General features: G+C 36.0%; 1 protein-coding gene across 1 annotated transcript in view; it reads right to left on the bottom strand.

The window, feature by feature from the left end:
• Positions 1-16,583, bottom strand: part of CCDC3 (coiled-coil domain containing 3) — a 294,834-nt gene extending 278,251 nt beyond the window's left edge. Inside the window, exon 1 of the mRNA XM_044087130.1 lies at positions 16,401-16,583. Within this exon, the coding sequence (XP_043943065.1) occupies positions 16,401-16,574 (174 nt within the window). The 5' untranslated portion in view covers positions 16,575-16,583. The remainder of the gene's footprint in view (positions 1-16,400) is intronic.
• Positions 16,584-26,978: the final 10,395 nt, after the last annotated feature.

Raw genomic sequence — 26,978 nt, 5'->3', positions numbered from 1 at the left:
ATTCAAATCAAACTTAAGAAATGTAGTACTGTTATTAATCTATTGATGGAACAATTATAACTCCAAATGAAGAGGTCATCTACAAAATGCCTGTAGAACACAATCTAGTTCCATCTACGTGTCTCAAAAATATTATCACTCTCCCATGTGGCTATCACCAAGTTAGCATAACATTTTGCACTGGAAGTGTCCATGGCCACGCTGTCCTTCTGCAAATATAATTGGTGGTTGAATAACATAACATTATTCTCAAGAACTAATTCCATAAGAAAACAAAATAAATCAATAAACCTATGATCATAATTCCCATCATGAATTAAATATTGTCTAAGCATCTCCACTCCTGTAATATTAGGGATGGTTGTAAATTAAGAACATACATCTAAAGTTACTAATAAAAACAATTCATCACACTTCTCCCACTGAGACATAAACATATATAAATCACCCAAAAATGGTTTCGAGCCTCTAAGGATAAACTGATTCTTATCAACTATAGGTCTTAAACTTTTCTCAATTTATATTGATAGGGGTTCCATGGACCAATTGCACCCATGGCTGATAGCATAGTCAGGTGTGTTAGAGTAATTTAGGAAGGGAAGCACAGGAGAAATATCAATGGCCTACTTGGACATGCAACTGAGAATTCAACAGAGATGGTTAAGGACATGAGCTGTTAATAAACCTCATCCTATAATCCTTGGACTTTCTCAGCCTACACTTGCAAACTGTGTGACTCTGAGCATGTCTCTTAATCATATATAGCTCCTAGGTCACCCCTTAAAAACGGGCTTGGTTCCTAATGAGCTTACTGATTTGCTCATCTAATCTACAAGTTTTGTATAAACCTGGTAACTCCCTGGGATAGCTTATACTAAGGTGCTGAAAATTAGATTTCACCCAATAGTAAAACCTCTGAGTCAGGTGGAGAAATATGGATCTGGCCACAGCTGTGGAACACTGGACAACATCTTTGTCCTTGCACAAATACTATAGAAGTGATGAAAGGTGTTTCAGTACTGTCTACAGGTCCTTTGGGCACCTGAGAAGGCATGTGACTGTGGATTCTAGAATGTCTTACAGGAGGTGCTACAACCATGATGGATCTAAAGTCTGCTGTTGTTGTGTGCCATCAAGTTTGTTAGTGTTAAGAATGTGTTGAAGATGGATTTAGGACTTTGCCATGATGTGCATTCCTTACCCACCTGCAACTTTTAGGGACAAACACTGAAGTGCAGCAAAAATCTGCATAGTATCCAGTTTGAAAATTGGAAGACTGCATCTGTGTTGTTAGGACATGATGTTTTTGTCATAGCAGCACATATCTGTCATATCCATTGTGGACTGAAGTGGCTTGTTGCTGAGTGTGAAGCAGAGGGGAGGAAACTCAGCAGATTAAAACTAGAATTCATGATTTTCTATCAGAATGGAGAGGATTACTCTCTGCATATGAGGTGGGAACAGCTGCCACAGGTAGTTTAGGTATCTGAGTGAAAATGGAAGGGATGGAGGACTGATCAGTAGATGTGGTCAGCACTGCGGGTATTGTACCAGACTATGGCTGTGAAACAACTAAATCTAAGAATGAAGCTGTTAATTTGCTGGTCATGCTATGTTCCCATTCCCATAGTAATGAGCTCTGAGTAGTGACCAAAAGCAGTAGAATGCAAGTTGAAGAAAGGTGTTTTTTGCAGTGAAGCATGACTCACTCTCCATGATACAGTGAGGAGCTTATAATAGTCCAGAATGATCGCGGACTGCAGCTAGTTTTCCTTCATTTTTTCAACACACCTGAAGTGGTTGGTGAGCTTTTGAGGATGCCCCCTGGCCGCTTTCCACAGGAGGTATATCTGGCATAACCCACTTGAAAGAGGCTGCAGATCAGAGCCGGAGCATAACACAGTGGATTATATCTATCCCTTTTGGATTCCACAGGAGAAGGTGGTGACTGTTGATAGGGACTGGAAATTCTCAGGAAGGAAACTGTCTTGGATAATGATGGTATTATAAAAGCAAATTTTGAGAATTAAGAGAGAGAGATAGAAAATGAAGACATAATAATATAGGTTAAAAGAAGAGTTACAGGGGCAGAAAATAATAACTTGAAAATTGAAGTGCAGACTGCAAGTTTTGTTTTGGCCAGTATGGAGATCCAGTCACATCACGGAAGACATAATCAGTAATTTTCAGTCTGAGGAAAGAGTAGCATGAATCCACCAGTCCTGTTGCCTAATATCTAAAAATAAGCAGTGCTGTTATGGTTCCCCTTCATATGATCGAATTTCTCTAAACTCGAAAGTCATAAACTCGAAACCAGAGTCTCGAATTTAGAGAAACTCGAACATATGAAAGGGACAAAAAAAAAATTAACACCTTTCAAATGTGTTCACAGGGGGCCTTCGCCCCCCTGCACCCCCCACACCCCCCTACTTAAATATACCTACTCCGAGATCACACTATAGTGAAAGAAAGGGAAATCTCCCATTCCGCGCTATACGCGTAAGCGCAAAATGGAAGATTTTCCATTCCTCCGCTATAGTGCGGTCACAGAACATTCACATTTAAACTGCTAGGGTACAGGGGGACCTGGCCCACTGCAATAAGGTAAGTTAACTTTTTATTTTTTTTAAACCTAAGGCTCCCATTCACAGTTTCGATTGAATGTAAGTTTGAGATTCTGGTCTCGAGATTATGAATTTTGAGCTTCCATCCATTCGATCTTGTGAAGGGGAACTGCTGTTACATATACAAGCAAGAAAAGCCTGTAATGGTAATGAGATATTAATATTCCTTTATCCATCTCATAAGAAAAGGACAGACAATTGAGGTCTGAAACAGGGGGCCTCATCCAGAACTCAAATATACAAAACAGAAGAGTGACATATCCCAGCTGACCTAGGTACAATTAGTGGCTAAGGTGCCTGATGGAGCAGCAGGGAGGGATGGATGTGTCCTTCCTGGGAGAGTGAGTATTTGTCTCTGATCCTCTCTTAGGGAATGCATGGGTCAAAAAGTGGAATTTATATCAAACTTAAGAAGTGAGCCTGCAAGGAGAAGCAGGGAAGTGGGTCAAAAATTTAAAGAAAAAAAAATAGGGCAAAAATAATGATGTCTGAGTCCCCAGGATGCACTTAGGCTCCACAACTGTGCCCAGCATTATCAGAGCAAGTCTGGAGGCAAGGGGTGGGCATAGAAGACAAGGTGGTGGTAGACCAGGTATGGATTTAGGTTGCTGGGGGCTGGCCCATTAAAATAATGTTCCAAGGGGGAGCAAAGAAAAATGTGACATAATGTACACTAAAACTATCATTGTGCATTGTGGGAAAGTAAGTCTTAATAATTATAAATTCGGCATGTCAGCAATATCAACTTGCAGTGTATTTTCTGCAGTAGACTAGAAATTGCACACTAATCTAAGCAGCAGGGAAGTACATACTTGCAGATGGTTTGCATAATGTCTTGGGAACTCAACCAGATGATGTACAAAATACTGCATTAAAGGCAAAAGAAGTAGTTAGTTTGTAGCAGTGACAAACAGTGAGTAAGAGATGGAGATTGGCTTTATCCATCCTTAAGAAGATATGTTAAATGGGAGACCCATTTGCCTGAGTTCATGGTAGCTCAGGTGGATGTAAAAGATCCCATGGCACTTATTGAAAAAGAGAAGGGTTTCTTTATTGATTATCATATAATATTTACATTATTTACATATACATTGTTTACAATTATATACATTTTTCCATTTGCAATCTAATACATTCTTATATACTCCAACTCCCCTCCCTTTTTTCAACACTCAAAAATGCATATTCTTCAAAATCTCAAATAATATACATTTTCCATTAAATTTCATTTAATTTAGTCTTTCATTCTATATAGTCCATAAAATATAAAACATCTTTTTACCAATTTCATTCTGCCGCCCTTCTGTTCTTATTACCATAATATCCAAATTCTAGCATATTCATATTTAAGTTTTCTACACTTTTTAAACATTTCAGTATCTTATTTTCACTTATTTTCCTCCACAACTCTTTTATTCTATTATAATTCAGAAAATATGTTTTGTGTTTGTTTCTCCACAATAATTTCACACTCTTTCTTGTATCCTTTTATATGGCATATTAGCTTTAACAGGCAATTTACTTATTGTCAATCTCCACAAAAAAATCTTTACATTCATACATTTTCTTATTTTTATCATATTTCTTTTTTCATATTCTAAATATCTCCATGGATAAGTATAATAATGTTTATTCATTATATTCAAATCCCATTCTTATCTGTTTTTTCTACATTTTTTAGATTCAATTTTCATAAGAAAATTTTGTTTTGATATTCTTTCATTTCCTCATTTAAATAACCTTTCCATTTATTCCATGTGCTGACCTTTTCCCAAAACTCCTTATATTTATCTTTCATTATTACATTTATTAAATCTCTGTTCTCCTTTTTCAGTCCCATCAAAAATGTGCAAAGATTCAGAGATGCTGTATGAACAATCAGATTAATTAATTCTAACCCCTTCCTCTTTTTTGATATACAAAATCTGTCTTCTAACCAGAGTTAACCTTGATCCCCATACAAATGAAAATATAATAGAGACATTAGCTCTTTCTCATACCTTAACAGAATCATATATACACTTGCTAAAAGGATAGAATTTATTAAATGTACTTTTTTTCTTGTACTCCAGCTTATATATCTTCCAAAACATACATATATTTCTTATTTTGTGCATAATCTTCTCACATTGTTTCTCTCTATACATACTTGTCTCAGTCTTTATTTCCAAAATATCTATAACCTCTTCATTAAACTGACTACCTTCTATGCTATCTGCTATTCCATCTCTTTACTCTTGTCTTCATTAATACATAAAGCAAACAGTCTTAGATACTGATTTGACTGTTTAATCCCCTTTTCAATCCACTACTTATTCTTAGTAATTAAAACTATATTATCTGCATAAGTAAGAATATCTCATAATTGAACTCCTTCTCTTATCTTGTATCCTGCTATTCTTAGCACTCTATTCATCTTATTAATAATGACATTCATAACTAATGCAAATAAAATGCTACACCCTTGCCTTCTCATACCTTTTATTTTTATTTCTTCACTTAACCATCCATTTAATATTATTCTCACATTATTTTCATACACTGAAGCAATATTACTTTTATTTTATCATTTATATTGGATTTGTTCAATATATCCTGTAAACATTCATATTCATGTAAACATTCATACTGTGTTCTATCAAATGCTTTACTCAAATCTTCTACCATACCTTTAGCTTCAACTTTCTTATTTATGTCATTTATCACTTCTTTCACTATCCTTAATAAATCTTGACTTAATTTCCACTTTTATTCCAAAACATATAATCAAGCAATTTACATATCCTAACATTTTCCCTGTTAGTCTCATTAATATCTTATATCTGTATTATTCAATACTATCAATCTCCAATGTCTTATACCTTCCTTTTCTCCTTTCTTCAATATAAATTTCATCACCCCAATGCATATTTCTTGTTCTACCACTCCTTTATCTAACCATTCATTTAGTACTTCTACAAAATACACTTTTGCCATTCAATATTATAATATATATATATATATATATATATATATATATATATATATATATAGGAGCACTTTATAATCTTAAAATACTCAAATGTTGAATTTCAGTATCTTGAGACTATAAAGCCAAATGTTTACAATAGCGAAAGTTCATAATCGCGAATTTGAATATCTTGAATTCGTGGTTATGGCCTTGAGCTACGTAATGTCTGGGATTGTGTGTTGATGGTGCATGGTGCCATGTATGGATCTAGATGTTAGGTAAGTGAGTGCTTTGTAGCAGTTTTGAGTGGGAGTTAGAGTGTATGTGAGTGTGCTGATATGTTTGATGTGTGTGTGAGGGACTGGAGAATGTGCGCGTGTGAGTTTGATTTTTTTCCTGTTTGTGAGATCTCAGAGTTAGTATATATAAGTAGGGGGTGTGGGGGGTGCAGGGGGTCTTGCCCTCCTGCTTATGTGTGTATGAGTTGTGTATGTGTATAGTTTTGTTTATTTTGTGATGTGAGTGTTGGGGTGTATGTATGGTGTAGTGTGTGCGGTTCGTTCTGTGTTTTGAATTTTATGGTTTTGGGTTCAGGGTTTTGTTGTTTCGGTGTTTTGTGGATTCGGTTTCATGGTCTCGAGATACTGAAATTCAATATTTCAGTATTTTGAAATTATGAAGTGAATCCATATATATGTATGTGTGTATATATATATATATATATATATATATATATATATATATATATATATAAACAGCAGCAAACAGCATGTATTTCACATCCAGGGCAGAGTCTCTAAAAAGTGATAGGTGCGGTAAGAAGACACAACCACTACCAGTTAGCAAGGTCTCAAGTTGCTTCTTACATCCACTCTCTTCAAAAGCACTTTTCGTTTGCAGGCATATTGTCTACAAACATCACCTTAAAACAGTTGACAACAATAGAGCTGAACATCCACTTCTGAATAAATTTAAAGCAGCTTCTATTTATTATAAAACATCGTCAGAACTTGTTAAAATAGTAAAACAAACACAAAAAGATAAGCGCTTTCGGGTTTCAAAGTTCACCCTTCATCAGATCTATACATAATGACCACTGTTCCTTATTTAAAAAATACTTTGCTCCAATGAGGTGAAACTACTAATTAGCACACATAGATTGAACACGCCTTCTTAACTTCATTTCCTGAGTGCTAGTGGAATAAAACAGCACTACAAGTTAATGTGCCCTTTCTCTTTGAGAAGTGTTAGACACGCCTTCTTAGTCTTCGCTTCCTAAGTGCAGGTTGGATGGGAAATGTAGTATTAAGTCCTGGTTTTACATGTGCTTGTAGTTTCCCTATCCAGAACATTTCCTCTTGCTCTAGTCTATTATTGATGTCACCCCCCCTACTGGACACATATACAACTTTTAAAACCCTGAAAACAAAACTATGATCTACATGATCCCTGATATGTTTTGCCAGGGGACTTTTGAAATCTTTTAACCTAATGTCACTGATATGTTTGGAGAGCCTTTCTTTTAATTGTCTTATAGTCTTTCCCACATAGAATTGTTCACATTTTGAACATGTGGCTAAATACACAACATTTCTAGTTGTGCAATCCGCATATGAATTGCATATGTATCTTTTCTTGGTGATGGGATGTTCAAATGCATTTTCTGTGCAGATGTATTTGCACATCGTGCATCTTCTACAAGGAAAGGTTCCCTTTCTGTCTGACATAATTGCTGGTATAGAGTACTTGTCCTTGCATAAAATATCTTTTAAATTACTTGCATTCCTATATCCAAATCTCGGTGTTTGTCCCACTATCTCCTTGCATTCTTCATTTGATGTTAATATTTTCCAGTTTCTTTTTATTATACCACAAATTTGTTTAGTGTCAGTCATGTGGGTAAGAATCATCTTAGCCTCCTGTGGGTCTTTCCTTCTGAACTCATTTGTTCCATTTTCTTTTTTTCGCTTTAAGTATGGTTTTGCCTTCATTTCCCTTTCCATCATGACTTGTTGCTTATTTTCCATGATCTCCATCTCTTTGTACCCCCTGTCTTTCAGATGGTCTGACATATCTTCCATCATATTCGTGATATTGATATAATTCGAGTGTATTCTTGAGGTCCTTAGAAACTGACTCCTCAACACATTCCTGTGGGTGTGCCTCGGGTGCATACTATTTCTTGGTAGTATGTTGTTCTTCCAACAATCGTTTCTATAAAGGGTTGTTTCTATATCACCTTCCTCATTTTGCCATATTCTCACGTCTAAGAAGTCCATTTGTGTATCACTGTACATCACGGTGAACCTCAAGAAGTTAGTGCTGTTTTCTAGATATTGATGAAATTCCTTCAAATCCACAGCATTGCCTTCCCATAAAATGCATATGTCATCCACAAACCTTTGATACAACTTTATGTTGTCTTTCCACGGGTTCTCATGATGAATGACTTGATCTTCCCAGTGCGCCAAAACTAAATTCGCATAGCTATTGGCGCACGCCGTGCCCATTGCTACTCCACATAACTGAATGTATATTTTGCCATTGAAGATGAAGATGTTGTTTGTTAATATCAACTCCATCAGTTCACAGATGATCACAATATGTCTCTCACCATACATGCCTTTGTTTATAAGATATTCCTTCATAGCCGTCATACCATAACAGTTGTGGATACTAGTAAATAAATTCTTAATGTCCATACATACCATTAGATGTTTACTTTTATTTCTTTTGGTGTCTGTGAACTCACCCAACTTTTCTATGAAGTCTTTCGTATCTTTCAAAATTGTTGGTACTTTCTCCAGTTCTTTCTTGATGTGATTTTCTACATATATAGAGGCTGGCTCTGTGATCCATCCTGCTCCAGCCACAATGGGCCTCATTGGTGGTTTGTGTGGATCTTTATGTATTTTTGGAAGGCATTTGAAAGCTGGAATCAGGGGATGCTCAACAACCAGATATTCATATAACTCTGATGTGATCAGGTTCCTTTCTCTAAGTCCTTCCAGACACATCCTCACTCGACTTTCAATATCATTCAGTTCCTTCTTATTAATTTCTCTATATGAGACGCCATCTTCTAACAGAAGCAAAACTTCTTCTGTGTATTTGTTGGTATCCATCAGAACTACCCCTCCTCCTTTATCAGCTGGTTTGATTGTTAGTTCTTTATTTACTTCCAGTTCCTTTAAGGCCATCCTCTCTTCCTTTGTGATGTTATAAAACTTTCTTCTGTTATTATTTTGAATATGTTCAAGTATTTCTTTCTCACAAACATTGATAAATGTGTCCATCACCCCATTGTTTTGTGGAACAAAACTACTGGGTTTCTTGAATCTTTCCATCTGTATATCCTTATTGTTCTTGAACATGGTCTTTAGCATCACATCTCTTCCAAAACTTCTTAGGCTTAATATAGCCTCATTTTCATCCATTCCTCTTGTGGGTATGAATTTCAACCCTTTATTCAACACATTAACTTGTACATCAGTTAGTCTGATGGATGAGAGATTGAAGACCAAAGATTCACTTTCCATACTTTTCATCTGTCTTCTGCAAATGATCTCCTTCTCTTTCTTCCTCTGCTCAAGGATCTCATTTCTTTTCTGTTCCTTATCTCTCTTATCCTTAACGGAAAAGTCGGAAAAACCATCTCTTTTTCATTGCTCTTCGGTATTGCTCCCATGTCTTTATTCACATCACCTTGGTGGTTGCTGCCCTGGGGTGCTGGGTTTGCCCTGTTTTCTGTACTTTCAGTGTTGTTCCTTATCTCCTGCCGGGGCAGTGCTGTATCCTCTGCATTGTTTCTGTTGTTACCCTGCTCATTATCAATCATATTTCTCTCTGCTGCCCATGGTTTTTGCATTCTGTTCAAAGAAGCTCTCTTTGAACGATGATAGCCTTGTTCATCATTGTCACGTGGTTGCTGGTTCCTGTTGTATTCTTTTGACCATGTGAAGACATCCCCCTTTTTGAAGTCAGTATAGTCTCTTCTGATTTTCCTGGCTTTAATCTGCTCCAACTTACTGTCATACAGGGTGATTTTATAGTAAACTTCTTCTAGTTTAGAGGTACAGGTTTCATTCTCAAAATCCTGCTCTAAGCTCTTTTGTAAGTTCTCTGCATTCTTAACCAGCTCCATCTCTCGTGGCAAGAAATGCTCTATTAATAGTTTCATGTAATTTCGGCTATGTTCCAGGTTTAAACTCTGCCACTTCTTCAGCAACTCAGGTTGTGAGTTGCCGTAAGTAGGCATCAGCAACACTCTCATATATATATATATATATATATATATATATATTTGATCCCAGCTAGTCCAGTAACTTTTTCCATATTTATTTCTTTTAAAATATCAAATATACTTTTTGCCATTCTTCAATGTTATTATACATATATTTGATCCCATCTAGTCCATTAACTTTTTCAGTATTTACTTCTTTTAAAATACCGAGTTCTTTTACACTTATATTTTCTTCTAAGCTTTTATTATCTTATTTATTCAAAATTTTAACTTTCCATTATTGTCTCTCTTTTATCTCCATCCTTCTAAATGCATTTTCAATATATTTTCTTATACCTCAAATATTTTTCCTGTGTAAATCACTCTTTCCCCTTTATCATTCTTTAATTTTCTTATTATTATCTTTTTTTTACTATCTTATTTAAATGCGGTGTAACATTTTCTTTTTTCCTTGAAAAAAATACATTTGCTTGAATAACATTTTTTTTAATTTTCTCCTTCTTAATTTTATATATTTGCTTTCTTTTTCATAAAAATTTTAATATTTCTTGACTCAACTGCTGGCATTTTTGCTTCTCTTTCATTCTCCTTAAATCTTGTCATTCCAAAAAAAATTTTTTTTGTATTTTTTTTAACATCTTATCTTCATAAAAAAATCTCATATCTACATGATCTTTTCTTAATTGATTAATCTGTATTCTATCGTTGTCATTTAGTTCTTTTAATTTAATCTTTTAATCACTTTACCTACTCTTATATATCCTTCCTTTTCTTGAATGCCTACCCAGCATGCTAAGTGATCTGAAAAAACTGTTACTTTTATTCCTTGTTGTACAGCTCTCAAACTATCAGATATTACAAAATAATATATCATTCCTTTTATAAGTCCAATGTCAATTACCCCATATATATATATATATATATATATATATATATATATATATATATTTATATTTATATATGGATCTACCTTATTTGTTTGAAAATACGTTACATCAAACAAAGTAGATGCCTACTTCAGCAAAAGTGCATTTCAATGAAAGTGGACTTTTGCTGAAGCCTAGTTGCCAGATTGCCTGACTAAAAAACAAACACACAGAAAATCGGTTGTACTGTGCTCCTCACCCCCTACTTAAATATACCAACTACTAGATCACACTACAGCGAGGAAAATGGAATATTCCCATTCCGCACTGTATTGTGATTTCTGTACTTCATTTTCAAAGTTTTAGTACTTTGAACAACTGGCCTTGACCAAGTGGGCTCTGAAGCACTGAAATTTCGTACAAACGAAGTAGACCCATATATATATATATATATATATATATATATATATATATATATATATATATATTTTTTTATTATTATTTCTGATATAATCCTAACATCATGTTCTTTCCTTCTTTCTTTTTCTAAATCACAATTAAAATCTCCCACTAATATTTATTTCTATATTTACTACAACATAATTTATATTTCTTTAAACATTGTTTCTCTTTCTTTTTTGTGACATATACATATACTGCAATAATTCTATATACATATTTTTCCAATATATATATATATATATATATATATATATATATATATATATATATCAGTTATTCTACCTAATTCTGCTATACTATAACCTACAATTTTTATTGTTTCTTGACATAATATACCTAATCCTGAGCATGTATCTTTCCCATTTTCCAGATATTCTTACCATCCCATAAATGTTCTGTTTGTAACCTTTCTGCTTCTGTTAATAGTCTTCTAATATAATGACATGCATATCAAGTGTTAATTACCATTCCAATACACCCAATGCTATTTTAATATTCTTTGCACTGTTAATATTTACAGTTAAGATTTTCACCTTTCTTCTTATAGGAATTGTTATCCCATTCTACTGCTCCTCTTCGCCTTTTTTATTTTCTTTCACAGACACACTTTTAAAACTTCCTTTTTCTATCTTTCACCCTTTTCCCTATAGAATTCTTTTTTTCCTTTAACCATTCTCCTATTCATATATTCATCTTCTCTTGACTCTTGCAACATTCCATCCATTTCATTATTTTCCTTTTTCTCATGTACTATTTTCTCTTCTTTACTATTTTCTTGTACTATAATTTGTTCTTCATGTTTGTATTCTAAATTTCCATCTATATTATGTTCACATTTCTGCTTTTACTCTTGTTCTTTAACTTCTATATTATCTTCACAATCCACCCCATTTGTCCACATTCTCTACACATTATATCACATTTTTTAGCTTCATGCCCCAATTCACCACAAATAAAACACTTTCTTTTATCACAATTAGTGATTTGATGATTGTCTTTTCCACAAAAAGATGTTTTTGGTTGTCCCGTGTATTTAACAAACCCCCCCCCCATTTCCTTCTACATTTATCCTGCTCAGAATATGTATAATTATTTTCATTTTCAAAATTACATCACATTCCCATTCCCCACAAAACCTCTATCATCATAATGATTGTAACATCCATAAAATCTCTACATAAAGTCTTTAAAAAGTTCTTTAATGCTTCTTTCTCAACTTCCATCCAGAACTGCTCAAAATTTCTCTTTTTGTCTCTCTCTCTCTTAAATGTTTGTACCCCATATAAGTTCTATGGATTATGGTTTTGCTTAATTTCAAAGTGTTCTAAACATTTCTTTACACACTGTCCTGTCTCAAACAGAATGCCACAGTATGTATCTTTATTAATGTGTATAAAAGCTCTTACCTCCCTAGTAAAGATACCCAAGGGTGTAATTATGGTGTCCCAAACCTTACAATTTTCAAGTTCTTTTTCTTCTTTACTGCTCAGTCTTACCACACATTTCTTCCTTATTGTCTCTTTTATTAGCTCTGCTTATCTTTTCCTTTCTTTCAGTCTGCATGATGACTTTTTTAACAATCTCTTTTTCCTCCTCTTCTTGTATCTTGTCCATAATCTCTCCCTGCAAATGCTGCCAACTCACGCTCTGGTTTATTCTGACTCAACATATCCCACAGATAAACATCCCACAGCCCTCCTGATTGGAGGGTTATAATCATCCATACATCCTGAGATTCTTCTTGAGACAGTCTCTTCTGAAACAAAGTTTCTGAATCCTGTAATGATACATTCATCTTTAACTCAGCACTCTGCTCTGGTTTCCTCTTAGCTGACCACTCCTCTCTTCCCTCGCTCTCTACCATCACATTTTTTTGTGAAGGATTGGACTCCTCCAGTTCCAAAATAACTTTATTTCCACTTAAAACAACTGCTTCACTGACCATCTCCTTATCACCATCTTGATTTGCCATGTTTCTTCATACTTCTCTGAGCTGCCTCCGTGTTCAGACTGAAAGTAGGAAGTGCATATACAAACAGCTTCCTCCTATGCTAAGAGTAGGGGGAGTTCCCTGGTGCTCTGCCCTAGTTTCCCCTAGTTAGTATGAATGCCACCTCTGATTCTCCAGAAAAGAAGACGCTAACCTAGTGGGACTAACCCAGTCAGCAACGAGTAAAATAAAATAGAAATTAAAAATTGATACAGGCAAAAAGACTACTGCCTAGTATCAGAAGGGTTTTATAGCTTTTCTCATGGGTGTATGGGGAACATGTGCAGAGCTGAAGACCAAACTTCATCCTGTTGTCAACATAGTGGAAGGCCAGCCATGAGCTGAGCAACTAGATGCCAACTCTATACTTCTGCATCAGATTTGTAGTGCATGGCAGCCCCTTGGGGAAACCTCTGTCACTACAGCAAGCATAAACAAAACTGCAGAGAGATGGTGATATATGCATCAGAGGATGGGTGTTGGGAACATGTACTCACGCCCACATTTATATTCACTGTAGATTGTCCATTACATGGGGAGTTAAAATTAGATATGCCATAATAAACAGTCACTGTCCCACCTGCAGAATAATGGCAATTGTAACCCAGCATGTAGTTGTCATTCCATCACAGAGTTTAGTATGAAGCACATGAAAGTAATGGACAAGTCTCACTGAGAACTGAATCCCAGAGTTCAAAATGCTGAAAACTTTTTTATATAAATGAAGTTGCACTGAAGTATTGGCACTGCTTAAATACCCAGTGAGAAATATGCCAGTTCTATGTGCAACTTGTGACCATAGAAGGGAGTGAAAAAATATACCTACAGTATACAACCGTGTTGTAATAAAAAAAGGTAGGATCTTAAACTGGTTTGCCTAACAGTGATGTACAATATTTACTATTTGCATTATTTTTTCTTATACTGTGCTGTGTTAGTAACATTCATACTATGTGTGTACTAGAATGAGAACATTTAATTTTATTAACTGTGCTCATTACGTTACTGATGACCCCATTTTTGCAGTATCTAATTACTCTGAATTATGATGTTTAGTATCTCCCTGACAATGCTCTGGTATAAAGTGAAAGGACTCAGAGTTACTGGATAGATGATGGGAAATTTTCATGCAGAAGGTTTACTGAATAAAATCATTTTTGTCATATTATGCTATGCTGACTAAATACATTCTTGGAATCATTATGTAATTTGTGACATGGTCTACAGAGTCCAATGCTTGATGTTGCTGGACTTGATAAACCACCTTTTTACAGAATCACTAAAACTAAGGAGTCTTTAAAATAGTTGTGGTAATCACTGGTGTTAATAAAGACATAATATTTGTCAGGAACTAAACATGTATTCTGCTCCTGCTCTAGTCTTAGTTACATAAGACAATTACTATGCCAAAGGACACCAGTAGAACCTAAAGGTCTTTTTGCTACCAATAGAGTCATTAAATATTCTGAAAGTTTTCATATCATGCCTCTCTGAGGCATTGTCAATAATAAATATTACTAACATCCAAAGGAAAGAACTCTTGTTACCATTCCTTCTCCCCATAACTTGACATAGAAGAACCCCACACTAGAAAGTGAGCACATATGTACTCTTAAACCTGATAGCAAGTTATATACTACCGGGGAGATGTCAGCAAAAAGGCAGATGACAAAGATGAGTGGTCACACAGTGGGCACAAATTAAAGAACAAATCAAAACATTGTATTTTGATCTTTCTCTCTGGCTGAATGACGAGTTAAGGATACAACAGGAATGATTTTTTTTCCAAAGCACTCTGTACAAAGAGTTGTCCATTCTCAAAATGAGTTCAGTGCTGATACAGAATCAATTTACTAGATCAGCTAGCCTAGTTCTGTGGTGCAGGGAATGGGTTCCAGACTGCAGTCCAGGATCAGAGTTTGATTAGTGGCCATGGCACTGGAGGAGTCAAGCAGAAGGGGGAGGTGGGAAGAAGAGTGTCCTGCTCCCCTCTCCCTGGGGGTGGGTTGTGCACTCTGAAGAGGCACAGTTTGCAGTGGAGACCAGAAAACTTGCTGCTCATGCCTCCAGGGTGGGGCAGGGATGATTAGGGGGACTTATCTTATAGAAGGGAGGGTATGACCCCCACCATTATCTGACTACATGCTCACCCCCCTTGCTTTGCTCAGTGCATGTGTTTTAGGAATACCTTTCAACTGTACCTCATTATAAAGAATATTCTTCATTGTGAGTCTTAAAAAAATTCACATTTCTCACACTTCCACACTGAAAGAGCTTGTCTATCATTCAGTGTTAATAATTTTTAACTGATACCCATGGTATATAATACTACATCCTATTAAATCACCCAAAGAGCTTTATATAAGTAGAAAGTAACACATTTCAATCATCCTGTGAGCTACTGAACTGAAGTTGTTAGTAAGCCATTTTGTAAGTGTTCCACATTTTGCCCATTTGTTCCATACTATGTGACATTGTATTCTATATTTTGGAGATGGAAGGCTGAGAACTATTATGTTAAGATCTGCGTAAATGAAAGCAGAAAACATAGAACCACTTGGATGTCTGAATGATAGCATCTTCTAGCTGATAGAGAACAATTGCCTTGACTGGCTGTAGAGGAGGATGACACCTAGTCAGAAAGAGGGGGCTAGAACTGCAACAACTACAACAAAAAAGGTCTTACAATATTAGCTCAGAAAAGTTGTTTAGATTGAAGACACTAACTTCAAAGGCATTAATGCAAGCAGTCATAAAATGAAAAGTATATGAGCCACTTTAAAAATAAAATTACCATACACTATACCTTATAAAAATAAAATAATTCTGGTGGAAAACTGATATACTTTTCTCAAAGTGCAAGAAGCTATCAATAACCATGAATAAACATGTATGATTAAGATGCAGATGGAAACTGAAATGACAGATAAAAACTCTGCAAAACAACACCATAGATCCCACCCTACAGGATATGCACATTGTAGAAACACTACACACAAATTTCAAGCATCATTTTCCACAATTTTAATAAAAAATAGTAATATAGACATTAAAATCAGCCAATACAAATATCACATATTTTTCTATATCAAATACAACCACATGGCACTTTGAAGCCAGGATAAAAATACATTATCATAGAACCAAACCAATATTCTAAATATTGCTCAAACTGGTAGCAGTTCATACAATGATGTTTCACCTGCAAATCTCTGAGTTCCATGGAGGAGGAAGAAAGAGATTAAGAAAAGTACAGTTATCCTACCCTGTTGTCTTCTTGTACCTCCCAGTCACTGGTGAATGTGAAAAGCTGATGTCCAGAAGAGCAGTTGGAGAACTGGAAGAGGCTAGAAAACATCCTTTTGTTCTCATGGATGTCTGGAAAGATTGCATCCTGAAAATTTATTCCATGGGGCCGTATGTGAAAATTTTCATCCATTCTGCAAAAAAAGTATCAATGAAGAAAACATAATAGGCATGAGGCACATAGGCTACCAGTTTATAAGATGTTGGGCTAATTCACAGTGCTTAAAAATAACAAATAGTGTTACATCAGACAGGACTGATCCATAATGAATATCTGTCCTATGAAATGGAGCAACATAATAAAATGCATGCAAATGCCCAAGTTACTCTTGCTCCATTTCTCCTACATGTGGGCCAATACCAGCCACTGGAAATGCTGCGGTGCTTAGATACTGGCACTGAATACTGCATACTGTGTATCTTTATGCACATTTATGCCAGACAACCAACTGTATGGACTAAAACAGGTGCTGATGTGATATAATCTTTTCCTTGCAAAAAAAGTAAAATAACATTTTTCAGAAGCTACTAGCAATTGTGGTAGCATTTTGTTGCAGTATTCCCTATGATTTCAAACAAATCAGTGAAAGCATAAGTAACCATAGAGTTAAACATAGATTAGGAATTAAATACTTCTTTATATATACCCATCTGTCATGAGTTTCCTAACTATATGGTGTGTGTTGTTTACCAATGTATAAATTGACAAATGAAAGCGCTACAGCTGATGCAGGAGCTAGTATATCACATCCAAGGATCATCTGTGGATAACAGGCCACCTTTTCAGTTTACATAGCAACTTTCAAATTAATCTAGTAGAGCCTGGTTTAAAAGTTGGAGACCATGACATATTAACTTTGTTTTACTGTAGAGTGGATAAGAGAAGTCTCAACTATCTTAAGAGTGATGAGACTGGAGGTTTGAATTAAATGTTCTTCCAGGAGTAAAGAGGATAGTTTAATATGAAAAATGTGGTTTAATAATCATAAAGGTGTGTTTGGGTTCGCTAGCAAATAACATTTGCTGACATGGGTAGTCTGCCTAATTAGACTTTAGTTCTTGATTTGTTTTATCTGTAGCTTCCCTGATCTTTGTAAGGACTTTTTCAGTTCCAGGTTCTTGTTACAGTTTCCACTGGGAGTCTTTTTGAGATATAGACTGTTTTAAAAACACTTGAAATCAAAGAATAATATTTGTTTCTAATTTTACACTGCTATAAAAGATCCATTTTATGTAGTATAGTTGGGATGAACTAAATAAAGGATCCAACAGCAGAGTCCAGAGACAAACAGTACAGATTTTTCCTTTTACTGCTTGTTATCGATTGCACATAGTAGGAGGATGAAGTTCTGATGCCCGTGCCCTGGCCCAGCAATCAAGGAGCCTCAGTCCTCACCATTAACACCAGTGAGGGGTGTCTCATATAGGAGGAAAGGATAACAAATACACACAGTGAAGTGCAACTTCCCTTAAGAGCACACAGAGATCACAGTCAGTCTGTGGCTGGTTGCTCCCTTGCTCTCCAGGTCCCCAATAAGTCTCTGCACTGGCACAACTATAGGGTCCAGACCACAGCCTAATGGGCAAGCTAAAACCTCCAGCAACCTCTCTGTCCAACCAGTGCTTCATGTCACTGCCCAAATAGCTGACACACACACACACACACACACACACACACACACACACACACACACACACACACACACACACACACACACACACACACACACACACACACACACACACACACACACCTTGAGAAGAGTTTATACAACCACACAGACACTCCTGGGGAAGGCTGGTACAGGTTCTCCAGCTGTGCCCCTTTTTCCCCAGACTATACGGTAGTGCCATCTGCCACCACCCACTAATATTTATTAGCTACTCAAAAGCCCTTAAAAGGGTATCCAATTATTACTGTGCAATATTATTATCCAATTGGTAGTATAGCCCAGGGCTAAAGCTATTTAAGTGGCTTTGTACAATTTTACCAAAGGCATGCCAGTACTCTAAAGAGCTTAAATTATCTCTACAAAAACAGCCACAGTTGAAAGGGTTTAAAAATATTTAATAACACATAGTCAAAACACAAGACAATAATTTTACTACACAGTGCTAGTCAAGAGTTCAGAGATCTCAGAGAAATACTTAAAATAATTCAGTAGTACAGTTCTGACATCACAGAAAAACAGTCTAATATTTCTAGTTTCTAGCTATTTCTAAGAGAAAACACAAATCTAAGATAAACTTACATATAGAGCAAGACAGTGCTGATGAGTTGGATGGTCAAGACAAAAATGCTTAATGCTGTTGGATTCTCTCTGTTTTTAAAATCACATTCGTGATTCCTTGGAAAAAAATCGCTGTTCTGACACTTTGACATTGTAAGCTTTCCCTTAAATAGGGTCGATCAATCACCATTCTCTTTTTTAAGCATTTTGGTGATTTAATATAGACCCTATATTTATTTATGTAGATATAGATATCTATCTATATATACGCCAGTGTTAGTTAAAAAACAGTGCCTATCATGGCTAAAGATAATGTAGAACCTGCAAATCATCAGGGCTGGATCAAGGATGTGAGGATACCTTATATGCCAGGCAGTATTTGCCTCTCAGTAACCTTAGGAGACAAAGTATAGAAACAGGGTTTCATGGTAATGTGTATAGGACAATGTGCTAATACTATGGATTCTTTTGTAGTTATTCCAACTGTTACATATGCCTGATCAGGTTCATGCCAAAGGGGGCACTGTACTCAAACATGGGTTTTATAAGTGCTGAGTAAAGTGATACCATAATTTCCTTGGACCTGGATGCCATAATCATACGTATGTCAATAACCAAATCCTCTGCACCTAAACCCCTACGTCATGAGATGGGTTGCCAACTGGCTTACAGACAGAACTCACATGGTAAGAATAGCGGGCTCCAGGTCCGACTCTAAAGCAATCACAAGTGGTGTTTCGCAAGGCTCGGTCCTGGGACCCCTACTGTTCTGCATATACTTCTCAGAAGTACAGGCAAACACAGGAGGACTATGGCTAACCAAGTTCTCCAATGACTGCAAACTGGGAGCCATAATTGACTCTCTGGCTGACACGGACATCCTCCAAAAGGGCCTTACTGAGATGGACACCTGGTGTCATAGTCATGGCCTCAAGCTAAATACCAAAAAATGCATAGTCATCCCGTTTGGGAAAAACAAAACACTCATGAATTACCACATAGGTGGCAGCCCCTTAATACAGAAGAGGTAATAAGAGATCTGCAGACCCAGGTAGATAGTAATCTCTCCTTTGACAATCATATTGCCAAAGTAGTTAGGAAATCCTTCTATGTGGCCCATCTAATTACTAAAGGGTTTGCATCTAGAAATAAAGAGGTTATGGTGCCCCTCTACTTGTCACTCATTAGCCCCATCATAGAGTACAATGCCCTATTTGGGATGTAGCTCACAAGACACTTCTAGCAGCTGGAAAGACAACAAAAGTACCTCACCAAGAGGATTACTGGTCTCAAACATATGTCCTATGCAGTCCGACTGAAAAAACTCCAGCTGTACTCAGTGGCATATCGCTTACTCAGAGGTGATCTCTGCCTGACTTACAAAGCCATGTCCAACTCAGAATTGATAGACATGCTCCACCTAAAGAAATCCAAGTCACTGCGAGCCACGCACTCTAGTGAGATAAACATTGCCACAACAATAAATAGAACATGCTGGAGGGATAGATTCCTGTCACAGAGACTCTCCATGCTTTGGAATAAAATTCCAAATTACATCAGGCAGAGCCCATCACTAACACTCTTCAAGAGAAACCTTGATGAGTGGATGGGTAACAGAAAATACACTCCTGGGATCACTTAATTGACTCTGCTTGACAGAGGATCAGTTAATTAATCAATGGGGCAGCGAAAGCTGACACACTCTAGCTAGGCTTATAAATGCCCTCTGGCAAATAGCCTACTACCTACCTATGAACCTATGATGGTCCCCCAGTAAAGCAAATAAATTATTCACGGGCACAACACTAGTTTAGTCCTCAGATCTGAGGAAGTTGGGGATGAAAATGTATAATATATGTCTTGCATTTATGTGTTGAGGGAGAGCCTTTATTGATGCAATAAACTAGTGTTGTGCCCGTGAATCATTTATTTGCTTTACTGGAGGACCATTGAGGTGCAGAGGATTTGGTTATTGGCTTTAACCTGCACCTTTTTTTCCCTTTTTCTTGATACTTATAAGTCAGGTGACATAGAATGATTTTCTTACTGCCTTGGCTACATGTTGGTTAAAGGCCAAATTACTGTCTGCATATGTTCCCAGATCTCTAACAACTGAGCCATCTCTTAGGGGGTGTCTTATTGATTGAGTAATTAACCTGGGTGGACTTTTTCTATAAAAGCACTATAATACACTTCTTGGCATTGAGTTTAAATACTTGGCTTTGGCAGCTATCATTTTTCTGTGTTAGACCCTTTTGCAGGATGTTAGTGTCATGGGAGAATCCATGATAGCTCCTAATTTGCAGTTGTCTCCAAACTTCATGACCCAGGGGTCCTTGACATTAGCCTTGACATCAAAATAGTTGCTAAATAGGAGTGGGCCCAACACTGAGTCCTAAGGTGCTCTGCTGGTGACTGATCTCGTGATGGAGGTGGTGTCATCAATGCTGGCTTCTTAGGTACTATTTGTGAGCCAGCTGGCAATCCAGTGAATTATATAGGGATTTATGCCTACTTTAGTGAGTCTGTCAACAAAACCATATTGAGGTTTTGTATTGAACACCTTAGCCAGGTCTAGATAGGAGGTATGTACCAATTTCCCCCTCATCCATTGCCCTGGTGACCCTCTCAAAAAAGTCTATCAGGTTAAGTAGGCATGACCTTCTTTAACAAAACCAAACTAGGAGAGGTCCAGTAAAAAAAAAAAAAAAATACACAGAGAAAGCGAAAAACACCAACTGCAGAAGCATAAAATCCAAAATTGTTTTAACACTCCAGCGCCTTGGCTAGCAAGCCTTTCACAGAGTTAACATCAGAGTAGCACAAGATACACTTAAATAACAAATATCACATCATTACTCAATTAACTAAAACAATTAAACAAAGTAATAATTAACAGTGCAGAAAGGCCTTGCACTCCAGGTCTTTGTTTAAACCATGAGGCACCAAAGTGCCAAACTTTAATATACAGACTGCTTCTTTATATAACAGTTTATTTTTAAGTGCAACATCATCCTTAATCAGAACTTGTCCTAAAATACATGCTTTTAAACTGGTACAAGACCCCAAGAGTGCTGCATGAAAATTTGATGCCACCGGTCTATCCAAATTTTGATTCTTACTGTCTCTAACATGCTCTTGTACTCTGATTTTAAACATTCTTTTGGTTTCTTCTATATAGAAGAAACCACAAGGGCATGAGAGACAGTAAACCACTCCCTTAGACACGCAGGAGAAAATAGCCCTAGACTGAAAGAAAATGCCATTTATTTTGTCAAAAGTCCTAAACACATGAATACAAATAGAGCATTTACCACATGGAAATGTACCAGGATTTTGTAAAGGGATAGTTAAAATTTCAGTAGGCATAGAGAACTAATTATGAACAACCATGTCTTTTATATTTCTGGCTCTCTTATAAGAGATAGTAAAGGAGTCAGCTAAATTCTTAATCCCAGGCTTCCCCTTATATAAGAATGGCCAGTAATATCTTAAGATTTTTTACTAACTCAACACTATAAATATTATAAGTAGTGACAAAATATCTTTTTATCACTAGTATTCCCTGCGTGACTCCTATATCTATTCACAGACTTTATATCATCTGGAACATTGACCGCAGTAGTGGTATCCCTTTTCAAGCACAACAATTTATTCAAAGAATTAATAATTAATTCATTATTATATTCTTTTTGTTTAAAGGCTATACAAGAATGCAAAATTTCTTCCCTGAGAGACTAAATGTTATTACACAGCCTTTTTATTCTGTGTAACTCATTCTAGGGCAAAGCCTTTAAAATATGGGGGGGGGGTTGGCAGCTTTTACTATCTAAAAAATTAGTACCATCATCAAATATTTTGTGAATCTTTGTAATAATCATATTATCAACAATATTTAATTCCAAATCTAAACAAAACAACAGAAATGCCTTTTTGTACACCATCAAATTGTAAGCCAAAATGGTTTTCCTGAAGAGAAACTACAAAAGAATCCACTAGCCATGCACCGCCCTTACATAAAAAATTAAATCATCAATAAATCTATTATAAAGAGCAACATACTTATTAAAAAGTCTAATTTATGAAGAAACTCCTACTCAAATAAACCTACTACCAAATTAACATACATGGGTGCAAAGGATGCACCCATTGCTGTACCTTGCATCTGTTGAAAGATGCAGTTGTTATATTCAAAAAGTTATGGGTTAAACTAAAATATAACAATTCTACAACAAAAGTCCTAACCGGGCTAGTGCCTAGGAAAAACCTAAGAGCTTCAAGTCCCACCTGATGTGTAATACTCATATAAAGGCTCTTGGCATCAAGAACCAGCCAGAAAAAAACCTTCCTGACAAAAGATAGACTTAATATTTTTTAGAAAATGAAAAGAATCTCTTATACGAGTCTAAACAAACAACATACCTAAGCAAATAAGTGGGAAGAAATAGACCCATATTATGTAGAAAATAATTCTCAGCTGCCACTATTGGCCTTCCAGGAGGGGGAAATCTTTCTTGTGGATTTTTGGCAGGCAGTAAAATTTTGCCAAACAACTGCCTTCCACTTTAAATTCAACTTCCACATCTTGCTTGGAAAAGTAGCCAAGTCTGTAGCCCTTATGTAACAAATCTTTAAAGTTATCTATAGCTGCGTAATATTCATGTTCACTAGCCTCACGATGTACATTACTTGCAGAAAGATGATCCATACATATGTTAAAATATTGCATATAGTGCAACACAACTATTGTTTGACCTTTGTCTGAGGGCTTGATAACAATATCCCTCCTAGTGCCAAGACATTACAGTGCATTCCATTCAGCCTTAGTCAAATTATAACATACTTTAGCTTTTCCTTTTAAAAAATATTCAGACTAACCTCAATAGCATAATTTACCATAGATGAAAACTCTTGGATGGTATTATTAACAAAAGGGGGAATGAAATTACTACTATGTGGTACCTTAGAAGTATCTAAAAGATAGTAAGCATTAATGTCATCATATGAATCCATTGATGAATTACATGAGACAAAAATCACATTCCCCATCCTCTCCATCTGTGTCAATGGAGGGGGCATCCCCAGACACAATCTTACTATTTTTAGAATAATCCAACAAATGTGATTTTCTAGACAGCTTAAACAATTTAATTTTACAGACATATACTCATGGCAAAAATATGGGAATAAATTTTAACCCATGCTGTAATACTGATAATTCTGTACAAGTCAAAGGGTTACCTGTAAGGTTTACAATCAAGTTGTCACCACTGGTAAAACTGGTTGAATTTACTATATTACAAACATTAATATAGTCAATATCTTCTTTTCTTGCTGTTAAAGTACTGTCCCTCCTTATTGTTCTGGAAATATCCCCGTTTTTGATTATTATTGGTGGTTCGTGGTCTGTTGTAACTCTGAAAGTTTTCCTGCATATAATTGAACTGCTGGGGCTGTGGAAGGGGAGGAAAAGCCCTAGTTTCATTGTCAGATTCCCCAGCACTACTGTTGACTTCAGAATAGACAAAAGAAACATTTACTTGCCATTTCTGCTTAGCAGAAGTGGATCCAGAGCCCCCATATGTGTTTTGTTTAACTGCCTTCTTGAACATGTTCCCTGATCTGTAATCTCAGAGGTCCCTTTCTAATTTATGAATCTTCCTTTTAATATCAGCAGAATTCTCTTCAAGTGAAGCCATACCTCTCAACCTGGAAACACCAAAAATCTGGACAAGGCCCATGAAAAATATGCAGAAATCTGCATTCTGATTAACATCTAATTTGCATATACAGTTATGTAACCCCACCCACTCCAATGGAATTGTGGGATGCCAACTTTCAAACACAAACTGAAGAACAGGCAACCAAAATATGGTACCAGAGTCCCCCTGCAGCCATTCCAATGTCCCATTACCTGGCTATTTCACCCCATTTACCATAAACGCTAATGTGTGCATACTGCTTTACTTCTACAATGATTATTTGGATTTTATTTTTACATTTTACAGTACAATCCACAAACACTAATAGATGTCTCCTAAACAAAGCAATACTGTCTCACAATGAAAATAGACTTGGCATTAAAACTTCTCTGTCCTTGAAACTCACATTCATTGAAACAGCATTGAAACCCACACCACATCCAAAGAAAATGCATCTGGCCAGTGGTGGATAAAGATTACCTTTGGGCTGTTTTCAAATTATTGACCTCTTGCACACAAAACAAGAAACATATATGTGTTCTTTTCTTTGATACATCTTCCTGACTTTATTAAATTATATTCCTTGTATAATATGGCACACTTGTTAGACAGAGTGCATTTTAAATTTATTGTTTGAACATTTTTCCAGTAGGCTGTACTGTAGGCAATGAAACAAAATGCATGAACCAATAATGACAAAACTGCCCAATTCAGACATTTCCATCATAAAAGTCTACTTCCACATCATAAATAGAAGAACCTTACATTCTTGTGAAGCACCAAGTTGTACTAAATTAATAACTAAATAAGTACTAATAAACACATGAAATCTGGTAATTAGCTAACTAACTAAATCATTTGTCATCATAGTGCCAAAGTGGAAGAAAACACAGTTGAAATTAGAAAAAAGGGGGAAAATGGGACCTATGTGTAGATTTGAACCTACAATGCTACAAACTTCTGGTCATGTTCAAAACCACTAGACCACCAAACTACCAAAAAAGCTTTCTTGCTATTTTATTTTACTTCATTCTTAATGCTGCTGATCCTGAAAAGTGCATATTTATGTATGTTTGTTTATTTATTTGATTTTTTTGGCATTGTGGAGAGTTGCCAAAATGGGCATTCATCTCTCTCTAAATGATAAAAGGCAGATCAAAGATCTCTGTTTGGGTTTAAAGTTCAGAAACTCAAATGTAAATATTACCAACCTGGCTGGTGATAAAGTTTAACTTCAGTAGGAAAATGCTTTCTGTACTGAAATTGCACTGCTGAAAAAAGTGAATCTTGGTTAGCTGAGCAGAGGACACTTCTGTAAATGAGATTAGACAAAGAAAGTATTTTCAAAATGGTACTGAGATATTATAAATGTATTATTTTTGCATGGAGGCAGTGTATGTAGTCTACCCATTAAATGCATTTTACATCCTACCTTTACATGTTTCCAGTCAGTTAATAAACAGGCATTTTCAAGCCAGTTGAGAAAAGTACATTTGTTCAGTCACAATTGCCAACACACCAGATGTAATGGACTGTACACCCCCTGCAAACTGCTGCTTTTTATATATAATTCCAAAGTACATTCGCCTGTGAGATTAGATGAATTAGTGCTTTGATCATTTGCCCATTATCTCTCAATTGGCTGTCCCACAACTAATCCACTCCTAAATGAAATTAGTGATTATATCATTCACTTTAAAAAGTTGCAGTTTCAATTTCCCAATTCTTTGCTTAATGATAGCATATTATAAGTTATCTAAAGTGTTTATAAGTAGATTGAGAAGCACTTTTTAAGGACAATTGAATGGCATGCATTTGAAACCAAACCTCGTTCATGTATTTGTCTATTTACTGATTCTTTCATTCCCTGATAGTTGTTTTACCCAATTCATGCTCATGGGATATCCAAAGTCTGTTCCAGAAAGCAGTGGTTATAAGGCACATAATCATTTCTGGTTGAGAAGCCTTCCATCCACACACACACACACACAGATATTCCAAATGTACTTAGAGGCAGTTCAAAAGATTGCCATTTTTACCTAACTGCATGTCTTTAGAATGTAGAAGGAAACCAATCCAGGTAGTGAAAATTCACATGTGCAAAGAAAGACAAAATGCAAAAAAAGTACAAAAGAAATACTGTCCTGAATTTAAAAACTGGCACCCATGACATTTACAATGTAAAGAGAAAACAACTGCACTATACTCGAATTATACCAGTTTCTGGCTCTATATTTACGTTATTTTTTTAAATAATTATGCCAGTAAGGGAGTACTGTTAGACCTGGTTTAAAAAAGTAAAAATTGCTCTTTGTGTAGCATCATCCCTGTTAGTCATTCACTTGAAACAGATTAGATAATCCTGGGAGCAAATACTTTGTTTTAAGGCGTGGAATCTTGTAATTCCATGTGCTTATTTAAGTGTGACATCTGAAAATAAATTTTGTTTGACGTTTTTTTTACATCATAACTCAGTTCAGAAGGCTTTGTAGTCTGTGAAACCTGCTGCTCTACATACACAGATATATTGATCCACTGTTACTTACTCATTTCAAGTTATGAACTTATTAGCAAAGACCATGGCTGAAAACAGCCCTAGAAGCA

Source organism: Protopterus annectens, chromosome 11.part0, assembly GCF_019279795.1.
Source record: "Protopterus annectens isolate FY-2018-M chromosome 11.part0, PAN1.0, whole genome shotgun sequence".
Taxonomy (NCBI): Eukaryota; Metazoa; Chordata; order Ceratodontiformes; family Protopteridae; genus Protopterus; species Protopterus annectens.
This window is presented reverse-complemented; position numbering and strand designations above follow the sequence as displayed.